This window comes from Elephantulus edwardii, unplaced genomic scaffold (assembly GCF_000299155.1).
Source record: "Elephantulus edwardii isolate Elephantulus edwardi_28Jun2011 unplaced genomic scaffold, EleEdw1.0 scaffold00054, whole genome shotgun sequence".
Lineage (NCBI taxonomy): Eukaryota > Metazoa > Chordata > Mammalia > Macroscelidea > Macroscelididae > Elephantulus > Elephantulus edwardii.
Window position 1 is genome coordinate 1,988,157 of NW_006399804.1, and position 21,097 is coordinate 2,009,253.

General features: G+C 38.2%; 1 protein-coding gene across 2 annotated transcripts in view; it reads left to right on the top strand.

Annotated features, from left to right (window-relative positions):
• The window catches only part of PLXDC2 (plexin domain containing 2), a 662,310-nt gene extending 657,231 nt beyond the window's left edge, over positions 1-5,079 (top strand). Inside the window, exon 14 of one of the 2 annotated variants that reach the window (XM_006887048.1) lies at positions 4,435-5,079. In XM_006887048.1, coding sequence (XP_006887110.1) covers positions 4,435-4,551 — 117 coding nt within the window. In that variant the 3' untranslated portion in view covers positions 4,552-5,079. The remainder of the gene's footprint in view (positions 1-4,434) is intronic. The other variant, XM_006887049.1, reaches the window with a different exon arrangement.
• Positions 5,080-21,097: the final 16,018 nt, after the last annotated feature.

Below are 21,097 nucleotides of genomic sequence, written 5' to 3' on the forward strand. Positions count from 1 at the left end.
GGGAAGGCCCTCTATGAGGTGGATTGATTCAGTGACTGGGATAATTGGGATGGGAGTGTCAGGGACAGTGCGATTGGCACAGAACAGAGTGGAGTTTAGGGCTGTTGTGCATAGGGTCGCTGTGAGTCGCAAGCAACTCGACGATACATAACAACAACAACAACAAGAACATAATGCTGGAAGGTGAATCCTCTACATCAGAAAGTACTCAAAATACAAGGTGGATGCAACAAGGCATTTGAAAATGCCAGTCATGCTGGAGGTGGTGTGGGGGGGGCCATATTTTGTTCTATTGTGTATGGCCTTGAGCCTGATCTGACATGACAGTAACTAGCAACAGCATCAACATTCCTATCATGACTTTCTCTTGCCTTTTAAACCTACCATGAGAAAGCCTTTTGAAAACATCTTCATCTCTCATATGAATTAGAAGCCAACTTTGAATTTCCTTTGGACTTTCTTCATTCAACACAACATCTAGCACCAGCCATAAGAAATATTCCAGATGTTGTTGTTGTTATGTGCCGTTGAGTTGCTTGCGACTTATAGCGACCCTGTGTACAATAGCCCCAAACTCTGCTCTGTCCTGTGCTAATCACACTGTCTCTGATACACCCATCCCGATTACCCCAGTCAGTAAATCACTAATAGAGTGTCTTTCTATATTTATAGAGTTTTTAAAATGACAAATTTGAAACCAGATAGGAGAAGGTGGATGATTAACTTTGGAAACACCAATCTAGTTTTCAGTCTTAACGCTGCCATTGCTTATTTGACAGAATTGTGAATGTAAATGATTGTGATGTGCATATTAAATGAGGTCGTACCTGTAAATCATGTAGGACAAAACATGAAATAGATTTAAAATGAAACCTTCAAACACATCACCAACAACATATTATCGTTAGTACTCCTTTCTAATGAAAGATCTATGGCCAGAGTCTTTATGGGCTTGTAAATGAGTGCAGGTTAACAGGGCTGCACCTGTCGGTAGGCCCCAAGATAAGGAGTGTGTGTGCAGGGTACAGCTGCAGAACAGACTTCATCACAACACTTGCCTCAGAGACAGGACGTAGGTGGTTAGAGTTTCAGAAGTGACCAGTTGTGAAGTCACTTTGCACAGAGTAGAGCTTAGAGACAGTGAGTTCTGAAACCTATTGACCTTATCCTGTAAACATCTTTATGACTACAAGCAACAGTGTCCTCCTGTCTAGAGACACTTAGTGATTATATTTGCACTGGTGATGGTTTCCACTCCCAACACTAAAGCATGGTTTTGTTATTTGGCTTTTTTATTTTAACTTAAGGAAGCCTGGTAGTGCAGGCTATTCACCAAAAGGTCAGTGGTTCAAATCTACCTATTGCAATGCAAGAGAATGATGTGGCAGCCAGTCTGCTTCCACAAAAAGTAACTGTAATACCCATTGACCTTCTAACAATCAAATCCCTATGCACAGCCAAAAACTTCTCCAACAGGGTAAAAAGGGAAGCCGCAGACTGGGAAAAAGTATTTGGTAATGACATATCTGATAAGGGACTTATATCTAGAATTTATAGAATACTCGAGCGCTATAAAAAGATAAAGGTAAACAACCCAGTTGCAAAATGGGCACAGAAACTTCACCAAAGAAGACACTCAGATGACACAAAAACACATGAAGAAATGTTCAAAATCCCTACAAATTAAAGCAACTGTGATACATCATCTCACCTCAGTAAGAATAGCAAAATTTAACAGAACAACAAATATCAAATGTTGGAGAGGTTGCAGAGAAACTGGAACCCTTATTCACTCTTGGTGGGAGTGTAAAATGGTGCAACCAGTATGGAAGGCTGTATGGCACTTTCTCAAAAAGTTGGAAATAGAAATACTATTTGACCTAGCAATTCCACTACTGGGAATATACCCTAGAGAAACCATAGTTGACACCCAAGCAAATATATGGACACCCATGTTTATTGTGGCTTTGTTCACTATAGCAAAGATTTGGAAACAACCAAAATACCCATCAACAAACGAATGGATAGAGAAGCTGTGGTGTATTCACACATGGAATATTATGCAGCACTGAAAAACAAGGAACTCATGAAATATTATACAAAGTGGATGACCCTGGAGGACATTATGCTGAGTCACAAAAGGACAAAGACTGCATAATGACACTGTTCTAAAACAGGACTGACATGGAGGTTGGGGGAAAACTAAGAAAAGAGGGAATAAATAATGTCCATGGCATTGAAACAGACGAGGGAGAGAACTGTATAAAAGGAATATATGATTAGGTATCATTGGCATGACAAGAATCCAGGATAAGAGATGCATAGTAAAGTGAATTGGGGTAGGTGGGTCTATTTAACAATGAAAAAAAATTTCCAAAGCAAAAAGAAAATGGGGAGTGGGGGGAGAAAAGGAGGAAAATGTGCAACAATAAATGAATGGAAATTCAAGTTTTCTATAGACTTTCATTAAATCTATTCCAACACAAAAGCCTTACAAACTTTATCAGTAAGTTCTATCCTGAAAAGCTGATGGAAGGTCAACTATGAGTCAGTCAGTTCTAGTGTGACACATAATAATATCTTGAGTAGAAATAGACTAAACAGCAATGTGTTTAGTTTTAACATATTTTGGAGAATGGGACTTAGTAGGGTAAAACATTTAGATCACAAAACATTACATATGTGGAACATAGTACAATTAGTAAGCAGATTATAACTATTATAATTTGGCATTTTCCCCAGAATAGAGAGCTGATACTCATGTCCATCTGATGTACTAACTTCTTCCACAGCCATTAGTCACTGACAGTGGTGTATAATTGGCAAGTCCAAAAAGTCTCCAAATACCAGTGTATCTTCACTGATATTTAGCCTTTTCCACATTAAAGATAGAAATAAACTTCCTTCAGTATTTATTGTCTTATTTACCCCAAAATTCCAGGCACTTTGATAAATGGAATAATAGTTTCTAGTGTCATAGTGACTGTGAAATGCATTTTCATATCTTCTGCTCCTGTGACTTAATAATTCATTTCAGCACTTCCATTTGTAAATCACAGAACGGTAGTTTGATGGAAGTCTCACTGTAGAGAAATACTCTCCTTTTGTCACTTCACATAACCTGTAACTTAGGACTAGCATATCTACACATGCGATATTTACAAGAAGAGAGTTCACAAATTCTGATGAGGAATATAGTTTTCAGAATATGACATCTCTTAATTTTGCAGCATAAGAAGTAATTCATGGAGATTTTTAGCTTATTTAATATCTTTAGATAAGTGATAGTTTATTTGCTAGAATTTTAGGAAAAAAATTAAAGCATACTTTTGGAATGGTATGAAATTGCTTGGTCTTGGGTCCTGAATAAGGAGCCCTGGTGCCACTGCATTCAAGAGCATGGCTGCAAACTGGAAGGTCAGTAGTTCGAACCCACCATGTGTTCTGTAGGAGAAAGATGTTACCATCTGCATTTTTAAATATGATTATTGTTAGGTGCCATCAAATTGACCCTTATGGACTCTACAAACAACAGATTTGAACCTTGCCCTATTCTGTACCATACTCATCATCTCTGATACACTTGAGCTGATTGCTGCAGACACTGTATCAATTCATCTCATTAAGAATCTTCCTCTCTTTCACTGACCCTTCACCTTTCTAGCATGATGTTCCCTGCAAGCCTTGGGAACCCTAGTGGGTTAATTCTACCCTGCTTTACAGCATCTGTAAAAGAAAGAATCCACTTGATGCAGTGGGTTTGGTTATTTTATTTATGTTTTTAATAAATGAATAGGAAGTGTCAGTCAAAAAACAAAGATTTGTGTTTTCATTACAGGTCGTATTTACCTATGTTTTGGACACTTTATTTTAGACATAAAGATGCAAAAGGCATAAACCTCTCATTTGAGAATCTCTCATTACTGTGAGGGGAGTGGTAGCTGTTATCTGGCAGAAGTTGCTAGTGACACAGTAGAGAGATAGAAGCAAAGGTCGCTGAGTGTCTATGATGTTGTTAGGTACCGTCAACTGTAAATCACAAGGGAGGAGATTGTCCATCTTTCTCCCAACTGATAGGCCACCAGAGTTTCCTCGAGGGTATATAGAAGGTTACATTTTAATTCCCGATATAACAATAATAAGAGAATATAATATGTGTGAAATAAAACTCAAAAGTTTTATCTAAAGTATTCAGTCAGTTAACTTCAATTCATAGCAGTCTTAACAGGACACAGTAGAACTGCCCCATAGGGTTTCCGAGCCTATAAATCTTTACAGAAGCTGTCACATCTTCCAACCATGAAGCAGCTGGTGGGTTCAAACTAGCAACCTTTCTGTTGGAAGCCAAATGCTCAGACTATTTATAGCTGGTAAATATTTTTATCATAATATGATCCTCACCCTGATGGTCATTTTTTTGTCATTCTATTTCAGAGACGCCCAAGCAGATGGCCTGCAATGAAATTTCGAAGAGGTTCTGGACATCCTGCATATGCTGAAGTTGAACCAGTTGGAGAGAAAGAAGGTTTTATTGTATCAGAGCAGTGCTAAAATTTCTAAGACAGCAGCACCAGTACTGGCCTACAGGTGTTAAGACTAAAATGTTGCCTATACCTTTAAGACAAACAAGCAAACTCACATATACAAAGGAGTCCTAAGCTGCTATATGTAGCTGGAAGGAGACAAGATTTCTGGACAAGTCCAGCCCAGGAAGGGTAAAAAGAAAAAAAAAATCAAATTTATACAAGACACAATACCACCACTGAACATAGAATTTCTTAGTGGGATGACTCTATAGTTCACCCAGAACATCTCTTGTGGACTGATCTGAAGTGTGACCACGATTACAATGCTATTGGCTTAGATGCAGGGTTGCATAGGGATGGAAAAAATAATAGTCACAATAAAGCTTTCGTTCTCGAGGGATCTACAACTTCAATTCCAACGTTCTTCTCTAATGTCTCAAAGATAACCGTGTTCCAAAGCTTTAACCCTTTCACTCAAAAGAGTAATGTTTCAAGATTTGCTGAGAAAAGCAGTTCATTGTAAGAGCCAATTCAAACCCAAAATAGATGGTCTGTCAGTTTTTTAAACAGAATCATGGCAAAAGGACTTTATCCAGTCTAGACCATCTGTTCTAAGAAATTAATAATTTATAAGCTACAAATTTTAACTGTATAAGAGGTTCAAAGTATGCCTCCCTCTCCTTTCATAATGAAGGCCCTTTCTATGGCTGAGACAGACTCATCAAACTTTTGACTAAGCATGAGGAATGAGGGAGTGGTAAAGGAGGCTTCCCATTTTCCAGCCTCAGGATAGATCATCTGACTTATTTTAAGCAGCTTTGCCTCCATATCCCCAGCTATGAAGTCAAGCAAAGTCCACAGTTGCTCTCAGCTGAAGGAAACAATACAAGATCCCCTTGTCATTTTTTAAACAAAATTATTAAGGGGTATTAGACATATGGGGTTTTATGGTATTGCTTTTTTCAGTGTTACAGGCCCATTTCATTGTTGATTCCTGTCTAAGAAGTTATTCCAAGTCAAGCACACATCCCTGGTGATTAAAAAAAACAAAAAAAAAATGAGTGTTAGTGTTACAGAACCCTGCTGAATCATAAAGTCATTTTCTTTAAAGCACATACAAGTTACATAAATATATATATAAATATATTTTTGTTTATAACTAACACAAGGCAGGCTCTTGTGACTCTAAGAGTGCATTTTGTCACCCAGACAAAGCAAATGCAAGATGCATTACAGAGTATTTCCATAGAGTTGTAAAATAATCCTTAATATTAGAATATTTTTATGCCATTTAGTAAAAGTGGTTCAACTAGTTGCCGTGCAGTGATTGTCCTGCCTGTTTGAACCACTTTCATTCACATGAACCCACTCCCTCCCTGGCTAGATAAAGCAGATACAAAGAGCTCCTTAGACAGACCTGTTATTTGCCCTATACTCCCAATCCAAATTTTTTTAAAATTCTCCTTTAATGGGGAAAACAAAGAAGGCATCATTAAAGAAGGAAAATGATTAAGATATGATGAGCTCCTAAAGTTTAAATTCAGGTACTATGTGTATAATCTCATCAATATCCAGACTTTTGAACCTTTTTACATTCTGTGCCAAGAGCTGTTGCTTCTTAAAAGGTAAAGTGTTTAACATTTGCAGATTCAGGTACCAGGAGCTGACACATCTCGTAAGCAGCACTTTACTAACAGCTTAGCCTCTGTACACAATGTCTACATTGAATGGCATCAATCCTCTAACAGGATATCTTATTCTAACTTCACAATTGTCTGAAGTAAATGAATCAATGAGTTCTGGTTTCCGTCACATGTATTTTACTTTACCTTCCCTCCACCCCACCCTATTTCTCACAGTTTTGCAAAGCAAGGTAATCTAAGGATGTGATGACAATCTTCTGCTGTAATTATGTTCATATAAAATGTTACGACTTATTCCATGGGGGGTAGGTTTGTGCAGATAGCAATAATCAAATGACTTGCCAATGTAACTGGTGCAACTGGTATTCTACAACTACGTAAGGAACATATAGTCCTTCCTCATAGGGTAAGATGAGGCTTCTTTCACTAGCTTTATGGTGGTGCACTCCAGTAGCAGTTGTCCAGAACTTGTATTAATCATGCAAATATAGCTGATAGTCTAAACATTCTTTATTGACGTAGTGATTGCAGCAGCAATGGACATAAGTGTATGGGTGAAGATGAAGATGGCACAGGACAGGACAAGATTCAGGTCTGTTCTTTTTAGGGTCACTGTAAGTCCTACTTGACTCAGTGTCACCGAACAGCAGTAGCAACCACATGTACTTCATGATTTAGCTTCCATTTTATCCTCAAAACAATTGACTGTTCTGGGGAAAATCGATCCTCTTTTGAATTGTTCAGTGAGCTCTAACTCACTTTTGGAAAAAAAAAAAAAAACCAAAAAAACAAAAACCCTGCTGAACTTTTGAGTAAACTTCCTAACAAAACCAAATATTGTCAATGGTAAGAAGTGTCCATAGATGACACCTTTAGCAGGAAAGGGAAATACTTGCTAAATTTCCCCATTTCTCCCCATGACATTTTTACTGTATTTTTATAATGCTGGATATTCTTGATGCCCATTTACTGCAAGGGAAAAGTACCCAGTCTCTGGAAATTCAGAATGGACACCAGTCCTGTAGACGTTACCGGTCACGTGTGGGTATTAGAAGGTGTCTGTGTATCCATCTAGGATACTGTGATCACACATACACAGTGAGTAATCATAGTAGGGAGAAAATAAAAATAAGTTAAAAATACAAAGGAACAAACACACAATTCTAGCAAAATCAGATGAATGATAGTAGCAGAAGTTAATTCACCTTGATCATTTATAAAAATAATACTCAATGATTAGGTAAAAGTCTTAAAAGTCAAGGAGTATCATTTTAAGCCATTGATGACACTAACCACAATGTGAGTTTGTATGTGAAGGTTATGAAATTCAAGACACACTAACAGAAAACTAAAGATAAATAATTAAAGTTTACTTCCAATTATTATTATTATTTGAGCTTGAGGTACCTCGGGCATTTGACAATCTCTCACATGTAACTTCTAGCATTGTGCTGTATAATCTAATTGCCACTAGCCACCTGTGATCAATTAAATTTGTTGAAATTAAATAAAACTTAAAATTTATCTCCTGAGAAACATCAACCACATGTAGCTAGTGACTCGGGATAGACAATACAGATGGAACCTTTCCAGCATCACAAGATGTGCTATAGAGTTCTTTTAATTCTTTCTCCCTGGAGGAGGATGAAGAAAGAAAAGAAATTGGACTGTATTTGGGTATGCCCAAGTGATTTTAGTGTCAGAAGAACCTCTCAGAACGATGAAGAACACTTGCTGACGTGGTTTTAAGACTCCACTATGTTATCTTGGGAAAAGCACTCTGGCTTCCACCAGTCTCAATTTGTAATTTTGGAAAAGAAAAATCACTTTTGTCCTATCTTCTTTGCAGGATTAGTATTAAAATATATGTGTGGTGGATGTGTAAAGTCTTCTAAAACCTTTTGTAAATGTAATCCATAGAAAGCACATCTCTTAGTTTGAGTATCAGCACAAATTTTAATTCAATTAAAGAATTTATAATTTTTTTTAAAAAATTTTACACTAAAATATCACTCAAAGGCAATCAAATTAATAGATTTCTACCATAAATGATAAAGGGGAGTGCTTATAAAATTTCTTAAATTTGTCTTTTCACATTTCTATTTTAATAGTTCCTCTAATGGAATTTATCTAAACTATCTCTCCCCTCCTGTGCATAGTTCCTCTGTGTACCTTCATCTGGATCAATTCTTATTCCTTTTTTGCATATCTAGTTTCTTAAAATTTTCTAGTCTCACTTTTATGTCACAAAGAAACCCAAGAGTTGACCATCAAACTTCTCTTTACAAGGAAATACCTCAGATATAAATATTTTAATAATATTTGTATTACCCCTGTAACCAAATGTAGGGTGCTGTTAGAGTAAAATATAAAAATATGTTGAACTTCATTATTAAATGTAAAAGTTTACAAACGCAGGCTATTTAAAAGGAATAAAATGAATCTAAATTGCACTGGAATTCAGGTAATACATCTTTTCAGATTAGTGTGATTTACTTACCCATTTTGATAAAAAAATAGTTGTGTTCTTTCCTATGTAATGTGGACATTTCCTTAGTGTCTATTCAGAATTTCCGAAGGAAGATATCTAGAATCCATGTCTTGGTTACCACTTCCATTTCATAGTTAGAAATAAATATTTAAGTAACACTAACTGAACAATGGAGTCCTTGAGTAGTACACCTTGAGTAGTACAAAAAGTTAAGCTGGTTGCCCACCAAATGGTTTGGAGTTCAAATTTACCTAAACGCATCTTGGAAAACTAGCCCTTGTGATCTATTTCTAAAACATGGAAAATCCTGGGGGGCACAGTTCTACCCTGAAACACAGGGCCAGCAGGAGTCGGAGTCAGTTGAGGGGAAAGGGCTAGTTGGCTTGTTAACTGACCCTTACATAGCTCTTATGGTGATGGTTTACTTCCTCCAATAAAATGTTACCTTGCATTGTATTTCTTTCAGTATTTTCCTGATGATTTTATTGTAATTTACTAGTTCTAAAACAATGTTCTTTTACATTCCTGCTTCTACCTCTCTTTGGCATCAGCATCAATATTCCCAAAATGTGGGGATTACCCAGCCTACCCTCTTCATTTTAGAGAGAAGAAAAAACTGAGGCCCAGAGGAATAGAGCCAGTTTCTCAGTGACAAAGCTTGATCTTGAATTTAAATTTCCTTACTGGTGGTAATTTTTGTTTCCATTTTCAGCGCATCCAACTATTGGCAACAATTAAGGCCAACCAAACAGCCTAGAAGGAATAATCAACCTAATAGCTAACTCTACTCTATTGATTATCTGCTCTATCCTGTAACATGGATCTTCCTCTGATGTGTTGTCGGCCTACAAATGGGGCCCATTTTCACAGCAACCAGTGATTTCAAGTTCTAGCTACTCCAGCCCTTTTATGTGGTTTGGCATCCTATCTTGTTCCCAGTTCCGTAGGACCATCTAAATTAGCAACACAATTTCTCTTGTCATTTTCAGTGTCTCTGACTTTGTTTTGATTTCTTTTCAAATCCACTTAGGAACCAATAATCTCATAGGAAATTTTCTAACCAGGGATATAATTTTACTTTCCCTTTAACATTATTGTCCTAAGAGAGAATGTTAACATCACTGTCCTAAGAGTGGGTTTGGGGTTTTTTTCAGGTCAGTGGTATTACCTATGATGAACACATAATAACTTGTATTTGTGAAGCACTTTACAATTTTACAGAGCACTTTGGCTCATCATTTCATCTCATTTTTTTTCACCCAACCACTCAATTCATTATATAGTAAGCACTTTATGAAACGAAGTCACTATTCTAGGCCTTCTGATATATAATGAAAAATAAAAATTATGAGGGTTCACATTTATTAATAATTATAATATGATGTCTTCAAACATAACTTTAAAAATAAGTAGGATCAGTATTAAGGAACCTAGTGACACAATGATTGAACACTCAGCTACAAACTAAAAAAATCAATGGTTTGAACTCATCATTCATTTCCTGGGGGGAAAAACATAGCATGTCATTTGCTTGTTTAAAGATTACAATCTAGGGAACCCCAATAGGCCATTCTATCATATAGTATAGGTTGGAATTGATCCAGAGGTACATAGCGGCAGCATCAATGAAACTCTCCCCAATTTCCAATCCCAGTCTTTAACTATGCATGTTTAGAAAACTGTCAAGTAATTGAATGTTTGTGATAATGGTTACCCATGGTGGACAGTGCTTGGTGGAGCTTCCCGATTAAAACAAGCGTGGAAGCAGGAGTGGCATCCACTTCTGAAATAGCTTGCCTCTGGAAACTCTATGAACATGGAGAAACAACCAAAGTTATACAGGTGTTCAGGTCTTTCATTCATAGGGTCACTATGAGTTATCTACAACTCAACAGCACTTAACAACAACAGTAGAGGATACACCCCCCACTGCATTGCTGTAATGGTTATTCTATTTCAAATACTCTATTAATTTCAAAAAAGAAAGTTACGCATCCAGACTTGCCTACACCCAGGAGCACTTTTTCATTTCTGTAAATTATTGCTAAGCAGATCATAACATTACACTTTCTTGCATCAGTATTCTTGTTACAGCTTTTAATTTGTCCACATCATGGTTTTGGGTAGAGATGTTGAAAGTCAAGAAATGTCTTTTTCAGCAGCCACCTGTGTATCCAGGAAGCATTTGCACTTTATGTGTTTATGGTTGTGTCATTTATTAGATTATCTCAGGTTTTCTTAACTTCAACAATACTGACATTTGGGCCCTTTATTTCATTGTTGGGGAAAGGAGGATGGTTCTGTGCACTCTAGGACCTTTTGCAACATCCTTAGTTTCTCTAGACTGGATACAACTAATATTCCTCCACTCCTAACTGCTTCAACAAGTGAAGAAATTTCCAGATATCATCAAATATCAGAGTGAAACAAAAAGGAACGTAAAGAATGTCCCTCTTTCTCTTGTTGCTTCCTGTGTAGCACAATTAGACTATTAGCCTTGAGATGACAAAATCCTTATGTTAAAGGGACCACAAAAGTCACAAAGGACCCCTGATGATGATGTGTTTCATATGACCAAGCTGCTAACCAAATGGGCTGCAGTACTTATCCATCAGTCTCTCTATGTGGGGAAAATGGGCAGCTTCTTTTCATGAAGAGCCACAGCCTCACAGCAGGAAAAAGACACAATCCAACACCATCCTTATGTCTTGATCTTTGGCTTTAAAAATTCATTAAGATTGAAGCTTATTGTCTCTGGAAGCTAGGGAATGGACTTTTTCTAGCTAGAGCTAAGACAGTGTGGTTAACATGCTTTGTTCCCCATCTATGAGGACTTGATGTTTTACAACTTCAGTATCTCAGAGACTCTAGTGAATTTCTTTTGGTCAATTCATGTACATCTTGTCCCTTAATCTTACCCTTGAAAATAGACACAGAAGTTGAAACTTATATTTTAAGTACCCTCGGGTATGCTTTCTATTTCTGAAAAATTTTCCATTTGTTTCATCATTCTCTTCTAATACCTAGTCAATTCCAGACTTCAAGATGTAATCACTCACTCACTGCCATAGTACCAGCTCCAACCAGTAGTGACCATCAGGTCCTTAAGGATGTAACTTCTATGGAGAGGACTTTTAGCTAAGAGTACAACATGTTAGAGATTTCCTTAAAGGTGATGTGTTTTCCCCAGTACCCTTTCCTTTTAAGAGAGAGAATTCTATAGTAAATCTTTAGTATCTCAACCAAAACCTAATATGAATTCATTGCTGTTGAGCTAGGAACCAACCCATAGCTGACCCTCCAGTGGGTTTTCAGAGGTGGTAAAGCATACAGGAGATTGGCTAGCTTAAGTAATTGATAATTTGAAATGTCACTGTTGGTGTATTTAAACCTGTCAAGCCAAAGTCTCTATTCATTTGATGTGCCTTATGCCCATTTTCCTCTTTGGGCAAAGATTTCCTGTGGATAACTTTGAATCTGAGCAGCTTGTCTCTGTTCTGCAACAATTGAAAAATTTAGTCATGTTATAAAAAATAATACTAACAATGGGCCTTTAAGAATATTCCCAGAAGTAACAAACTCACAAATGGAATAAAGGTTATAGTCTTGTTAAGAGATCAACTCAAACCTTTAAAGTACCCCTAAGTATGCACTATACATTGCTAATATAAAGACTCTTACTAAAAATCTTCATTAATTTTTAAAGTTATCAAATCTTTACAAGCAGAGCTGAAGTGAGTTAATACAACACAAACATGGAAGTCAGAGAACTCCAGCCTAATAGACCCGAAGTGAATGTACAATCAATCTCCTCAACCACTGCCATGTCAAACTACACGCTGTTTCTTCTTAAAGTTCTCATTAAGCTGATCCTCGAGTTTCAAGTTAAATCCTAATACAGATGGTTGGTTAAGTATTGCCAGATTAAATCTTCTGATGTCTACAACTGCCATGATTATTACAAAAAATGATCATTAAAATGACAAATTTTTAAATCAATTTAATAACAAGTTTATGACACACATCATCCCTGAAATTCCCAATAATTAATTTTAAATAAGTGATCAAATTGTGTCTAGAAGACCAAGATGCTCAAAACTTGTTATCTACATCTGTCAATACTGGAAGAGTCAGGTTTCCTTTAAATCAAGAGAAAGGCCTGGGGCTTGGGGGAAATCAAGTACTATTCCTATACTCATCTATTCATAATTTTTAATATTTATTAAAATTTTAGGAGTATTAAAAAATCCTTGTTAATACATAAATTCTTTTTTTAACTTGGCTGCCAATGATAATAATTTTTATTCCAATTGAAAAAAATCTCAGTGACCTCATCCCTTTGCCTTTGTGGAGTTAATTGTGAGCAGTGGTCTTTCCCCTGAATTACAAAAATATGTATTCATGAACAAAAGGAAACAGTCACAGATCATGCAGCTATAAACCTTTTGTGCCTAATAAATCTGTATGACAGTGCAAAACTCTTTTTAGGCAGTTACTATTTGGAGGGAAGGTGCCCAGGGGGCATGGTGGTTAAGTGCCAGCTGAAAGATTAGCAGTTCAAGCTCAGTAGTCAGCTACTCTGGAGAAAAGAGGTGGCAAACTGCTCCTGTGAAATGTGAACAGCTTTGGAAACCCTAAGGGCAGTTCTGCCTTGTCCCCAGGGTTGCCTTGAGTCAGAATCAACTTTCAGCAAAGGGTTTAGTTTGATTTTTGTTGTCTTTTATGTAGAGGGAGGTGTAAAATAGGAAAGAATGGGGGATCAGGGAAAAAATATAGATTTGCATATACTATCCCAGAGTCCTCAGCCTCTTCAGAGGTAAGAGACAGTTAACTACACCATTACGGACAGCCCAAAGTTAAGCCATTCCACCACTGGAACAGAAATCCTTCACACTAAATGACACACAACATTGAGAAATTAAAAGATGCCTAAAACTCAGCAGTCAGCCACTCTTACCTTTTATGATACCAAATTTTACATCACTGAGGCCCTTGCTCTAGGGAAGGTCAAAGGGCTCTGGTGGCAGGAACAATTTGTACTCAACTATGAGAGCATGATTATCCTGGTGGTAAGAAACTCCACTGCAATCCAAAGGCACAAGGTTCAAATCTACCAGCTGCCCTGCAGGAGGGGGATGGGAAGTCGCCTCCCTTGCTATTTACTGCCTCTCAATACCCGCTAAAGAGTCAGCTAGGAATCAGTTCTTATTCAATGGCACACAATAACAACAGCTAATAGCTGTTAGTGTTACTTCTTAGTGACTTAATATTAAAAAATTTCACTGCCAAATCAAAGTCCCACAGTTTGAACCCACATTCTGCTTCATGTGAGAAAGATAAGAAATCTTCCCCTGTGCAATCAATTTGCTGCATCTGAAAATGCATTGGAAGATCAGCTATGAGTTGATTTCAGTTCCATAGTATCTACCACCACCACCACCACAACTATTAAACTAGAGGTTTAACACACACACACACACACACACACACACACAATAGCACTTTGGAAGAAAGGTGGCCATCAACAACTGTACAAGTTTTAATGTGCTCTCCTGCTTCATAGCTGACCCTTCAGAAGGTGGTCTGGTGGTAAGGAATTGTGTTGTCAACCCAAAAGTATGTGGTTGGAATCTACATAGAGCTTTGGTGGAGAAAGATAGTAATCTCCTCCCATGTGATTTATAGCCTCTGAAAACACACTGAAGAGTAAGCTCTGAGTTGGTACACAAGAACAACATAAAATTCCACAGGAGGGAATTGCCCCTCTTTCTCCCACAGAGCAGCTAGTGGTTCCAAACTGCCTACCTATGGATTGGCAATACAACTTACCACTAGGCCACCCAAGCTCCCTACTGTAGATAATAAAATAATAATAATAATAATAATAATAATAATAATAATAAAAACACAGCCAGTAAAGTCTATGAATTAGTTCTACTTGGTCACATGGGGTCACTCTAAGTTAGTTAGAGTCTACTTGACATCAACGGGTTGTGGTTATATGATGACAAAGACTAAATTCTCCTTTCATCTCCTTCTAAAGTCTGTTTAGCTCTGAGGAAAGGTTTCAAATAAGCACTTTCATCTGTAGACCTCTGCAAAGTTGGACCACCCCGGTCCTCACTTCAAGTTTGATTGTCCTGACATTGCATGAAATCTTTGCAACTATTTTAAGGGTGATTGGAACCAAACTGCGCTCAGATTTGTCATATTTATGGCAGGAAAATAAAAACCTCAGTGTCCTCCAGAAAGCTATTCTGAAAATACCATTAAGTGAAATCAGAGCTTCTCTTAACAGGGAAATGTTAAAGTCATTTTAGCGACCTTAATGAAGTTACTTTAGACACAGGACACAGGCATCGTGTGTACTGTACCTCAGGCTCCATGCCCTGATTGGAAAAGATAGTTAGCTCACTGGCTAGTCAAAAGAAATCTCTTCTTTGCCTGATGTGAGGCACTTGGACAGTGTTTGAGAAGGACATTATTTTCAGATTGGGGCAGGGGGAACCAAACACAAACAAACAAGCAGGGGAACAGCCTTTTTTGCATGCCAGCTGGGATCATGGGAACTTCAAATGCCAGACATTGACCATTAAATCTGGTAATTCTGTGTGTAACCCTTTGCAATATTGAAGTCTGAGAGGAGGAGAAGTTGGGCACTGGGTCCATGTTTCATGGCAGTTGAACCAGCGCATAGACTGTTTCTAATGCATTTCTAAGTGGATATAATTGTAGCCTTTGTCAAAATTGGAAAGCTCACTGTGGTGCTGCTAAAAGAAAACAGTGGGAGAGCATCTGACCCTGCAGACCCTGGGGAAAACCAAATAAAGGGACAGACTCCTTGTGGGAGAGCTTAGCACATAGCAAGTGAGGCGCACACTGTTTTCAGAAAGTCTGTGTGTCGTATCAAGGGCAAGTCTTTCAAATTAAGGTAATTTTGCAGAGGTGATTCTTAAAACATCATTGCAAGCAGAACTTGGAAAACTGAGCATTTGGAACTCACTCCAGTCCTCTGGACAACATTCCTAGTGCTCCTGCCATATCAATGAGGACTTTCCCTCCCAGGCCTGCATTCTTTTAACATAAAATAACACGCACACACTCTTATGAGGACCTCAGCCTTGAGGTACCTGAGCCTGCAAATGTACCAACTATTGTATCTGAATTTGCACTAATGGTGTCTGATGGTGACCTTCATTGGAATCCTTTTTTTCAAATCAATCATTCAGATGCTACACACTTTTGAAAGCTTCCTTATTATCATTGTAAGATTGGTTATCAAAGTTTAAATGTATTTCATGACACTCCATTAATTTGCCATCTCTCTTTTACCTGGGGATTGTTATGATTGCAATAATTCATCGATGGTGTCCTCACTTAGCCTCTTAAACTAAATTTTTCTGCAGTTCTTTTGGCTCTGCTTTCAGAGCTTTCAAAATGTGAGAATGTTTTGTTGTTGTTTTTCCTTGTAATGATTTTATTTAAAGAGCCAGTGTATTGACTGCCATGGTGACACAATTCTTTAAAGGTCCAGAAATGTTGGTGACCAACTACCTGTGTTCCATCTGTTGACTGCTTATTTTCAGCATTAAATCATGTTGGTTTTGTTCTTTTTCTTTTTTAAGAAGGGGAGAAGGGAGCATTTTGTGTAATACTGCTGTTATATTTGACTACATATTAAAAACAATAAATGAGCATTTTCTTTTAATTTCTTAAATGCTTTTGCCCTGTTCTTTCAAAACGCTTTTGGTATTTTTCTACATTGTTCATTTTCAAAAGTCTCTTCTTGCCTACAGTGGACAAAACTATCATTATGAGAGCCACAAAGCTCATAAGATAGGAAGACCTTTTGCTACTAAGCCTGTGGATTGTGGAAACTGTTGACAGCTAGAGTGAGCTGTAGAAAATAAAGGCTAAATCATGTGATAGTGTACATGTAGGTAAAGATTAAGTACCCTCCCCCAACCCTATAGAGCCAGAACCTTGCGTTCACCTGTGTCAAACTGGTGGAATTTTAACTGTCAATTTAAATTCCACTTTCTGTCAAGTAAGTTCACATTTGGAGATCACATTTGTTTCAGAATGGAACTGCATTCCACAGAATTTTTATGACTGCAATCTTTTGGAAGCAGATTGCCAGGTCTTTCTTTTGAGGGGCCTGTGGGTGGGTTTAAATCACCAATCTTTCATTTAATAGTTGTCCAAAGAATATAGGCAGTGCGAGTCAAGTCATTTCAGACCTCTGTTAACTCCACTAAAGGAAACTGTCCCTAACAACAACATAGTACAAAACTAATATGCTTAGACAGGGCTCCCATACTCCTGCACCTACTTCTAATTACAGCAGCAATCATGTAATACTAGGTCTGAAATCCACTGCAATGGCCACACAGACCTCACAGAACATGCAGTTATGTGATTTACTGGGGAAAGTTAGCAGGGCAGGCTACAACACAGAATGGCAAAAGGACACAATTCTTTAGTCAAGACAGCTTCTCCACATCATGCTGAGCGAACTAACATGGTCTCATAAGGACAAATACTGCATAAGACCATTATTGTAAAAATAGATGGATAACTTGTAAACCATGTATGGGAACTCAAAGGAGAGGAGGGCTGAGAATGGGTAGACGCTTCAGGGTTGCTCAGTTTGTGGAGTGAAGGGGGCAAGAAAATGGGAAGGATCCAGGAAAAGAAACAGGGTAATGATGGGCAAGGTCCAATGTTGATTAATTTTATAAAGCACAATACATGAGAATGATTGTATGAAACACAATGTGAATGAAGAATAGTGTGTAAGCAGTGGCAGTGCCAAGTCTGCTCTTTCTATTGTTCTCTGGTTCTTTGCTAAGGCTGCTGTTGCTGCTGCTGCTGCTGCTGTTCTCAAGTAAGTCCTGGTCTGGCTAGTGCAGGATTCTCTGGTCCCCAAAGCCATGCCTACACAATCTTCTTCCTCTTCATAACTAATGTTGAGAGTCCCACTTTTGCTACTAAGCATGTTCAAATTAAACTTGGTGAGATGAGAAATTAACCTATCCCAGGATGATTAGCTTTATACAACCCCTATTTCAAATTCCCACCATGTAGTGAAAGCAAAGCAGATGCCTTGGAAAGGCATTCTGAACAATTAACACACAGCACCACAGTCAAGTGCTTCAACCATCTGTGCCACCCAGGGACATGGACCTAAATCCTGGTGCTAGGATATGTCAAGATGTTTAAGTTCCGCTCTTGTCTCCATAACTATTATAGATTTACATGTATTTCCAAATAAATTCCTGAATGTTCTTTATTATTCCATTCTCATTTTCCCAAACTGGAAATAACCCCACAAACTCAATTTAACAGGAAGAGAATGCCTATCTTTCTCCTCTGGAGTCACTACTGGATTCAAACTTCCAGGTGCCACCATTGGTATAGCAGCGTAGTTCTCTGCATTCTGTGTCACCTCAACTGAGAATACGGACACTATTTCTCAGGGGCTTTTGGATGTGTGCTTCAGCTGCTTTAATTAGGATGTGTCAAGTGAGATGTGTGAGTCCCAATTACTCTTTCCCTGTCTCCTCATTCACTGCCCTTTTTGAAACAGAGGACACTCAGGCTTCAATCTTGGACCATGAACAACAGGATGTGACAATGGAAATTCCAGTCGGAGACATTTGCCAAGTACTTTTTCTGTACAACCTGATTATTATATTAACTCTATATGGATCTTTGGGGCCGCATTAATTAAGCTTTACTATGATACAATAAGTTCAGAACCATAATTCTAAATTCTGAAAATTGTCTGTTATTATGTCAGTTAGGAAAAAAATTCATACAGCTTTCCCTCACAGTATATTTTGTTGTGTATTTTCAAGTCAGAAGTAACGCATAGCTGACCCTCCAGCAAGGTTTTCAGAGGCAGTAAATTAATGGGTGTTGATGGCACATCTTTCTCAGCTGGTAGATTTGAACCACATGCCTTCTGGTTGGCAGTGTGAATGGTGAACTAATGGAGAGAAACTGCACTGCAATCCTGAAGTCACGCAGTTTGAATCCATCTGCTGCTACATGGTAGAAAGATTGACAATCTCCTCTCATGCTATTTATTGTCTCTGAAAACCCACCAGAGGGTCAGCTATGGATTGTTTCTGATTTAGTGGTAGTCAACAATAACAACAGCCCACCAGATAATATGCTGATCAATTCCCCAATGCAACAATTTATAATTGGGGGGGAAATTGGGTTTAAAATTAGGAAAGGTTTGTATGAAGTATATATCCTTTTTCCATAGTTATTCAATCTGTATTCTGAGCAGATTACTCGAGAGGTTTGACTCTATGAAGAGGACTGTGATATCAATATAGGAGGAGGACTCATCAGTAACCATCAGGCAGATGACACAACCTTGCTTTCTGAAAGAAAGTCGGACTTGAGATATGATGCATCCCTGGCATTCGCCCTTCCCAATCTTGAACCATGCAGTGTTCCCTTGCTCTGTTCTGATGACTGCCTCCTGGCCCAAATATAGGTTTCACATTAGAATGATCAAGTGTTCTGGGATTCCCATTCTTCTCAGAGTCAGCCACAGTTTGTTATGATCCACACAGCCAAATGCCTTTGCATAGTCAATGAAACACAGATAGATATTCCTCTGGTATTCCCTGCTTTCAGCTAAGATCCATCTAACATCAGCTATAATATCCCTAGTACCACGACCCCTTCTAAACCCAGCCTGGACTTCTGGCATGTCTCTGCTGATGTGCTGTTCCAGTCATTTTTGGGTAATCTTCAGTAGAATCTTGCTTGCATGTGAAATCAATGAGATTGTTCTATAGTTTCCACAGTCTGTTGGGTCACCTTTCTTTGGAATGGGAACAAATATAGATCTCTTCCAGTCAGTTGGCCAAATAGTTGTTCTCCAGATTTCTTGGCACAACTTGATGAGCACATCTGGGGCAGCATCTGTTAGCTGAAATATCTCAATTGGTATGCCATCTATTCCTTGGGCCTTACTTTTTAATGAACTGTAATTTTATTTATCTCTTAAAATCTGAAGACCAGTTCTTCTCATTGGTCTCCTCTTCCATATCACTACGTTTCAAAATATTTAGACATGCAGTTTGGAACATTCTCCCCTCAGTTTACGTAACTAAATACAAGTGTGTGTGTGTATGCCTTATATATGGCTCTGGTGGCCTAGTTGTAAGAAGCTGCTCTTTAATCCCAAAGGCTTGTGGTTCAAATCCATCAGCATATACACTATATTTATATTTTTTAAATAGAAATAATATTTAACTCTTCCAAAGTATAGTTCCAAAGCTAAAGAAAATAAAAAATACAAGGACTTACTTTCGGGTGGAGAGCTCTGGTTAATGTTGTTCATAGGGAGTCACACTGCATACCCAAAACTGTGCCTCTCTGGCAGTTTGAATTCATGTGGCTATATGGAAGATGGGCAATCTCCTCCCATGCAATTTACAGCCTCAGAAACACAATGATGGGTCAATTATGAGTCAATTCCAACTGTATCTATCCCATTGAGACAGTGCTGGTGGTTCTGTGCTATCAAGACACCAGTGATACATAGTGACCCTAATTACAATAGCCCTGAATTCTGCTCTAGCCTGAGCCAGTCTGTCTCTAACACACCTACCGCCATTACCTCAGTTACTGTGTCAATCCATCTCATCTCTCCTGTGTTGTCCCTCCATCCATTCAAGCATGGTGTCCTTCTCCAGAGACTGGTCCATCCTAGCCACATGTCAAAAGTATGTGAGATGAATCTTCAAAATTCTTGCCTCCAAGGAGCAGCCTGCTTCCACGCTACCCAGGACAGACATTTATGTTCTTGTGTTGGTCCATGGTATGCTCAATATTCTTCTCTAGCACCACAATTCAAAGGCATTGATTCTTCTTCTGTCAACTCTAGTCCCTGTCCAGTTCTCTAATGAATAGCCAGTAAATGTGAAGACTATGACCTGAGTCAGGCACATCTTAGTCTCAAGACTGACAGTTTTGGTCTTTAGTACCTTAGCGAGGTCCCCAACAGCAGCTTTCCCCAGAGCAATTGGTCTTTTGATTTCTTTACTGCTGGTACCAAGAGCAAGATTATGGATCTGAGCAAGCTGAAATTCTTAACAATTTGAAACTCTTCTCCAGCTATCATGGTGCTGCCAATTGACCCAATAGTGAGAATTTTGTCTTCTTGATGTTGAGCTTTAATCCATTTTGAAGACTACAGTCCTTGACCTTCAGCAGTATAGTGGAGGAGACAAATAATTATATATGGTAAGTCAAAGATTATAGGTCTTTGGCTTATAGAGGAGGAAAATGGAAGGGATGAGTAGAACTTTCATAAAACAAGTGGTATTTGTAATTTATTTCTAGATATTCTTTCACCAAAGGCAAAGAAGTGAGCTCTGAGCAAATTGACAGGTCAGGGGAGAGAGGGT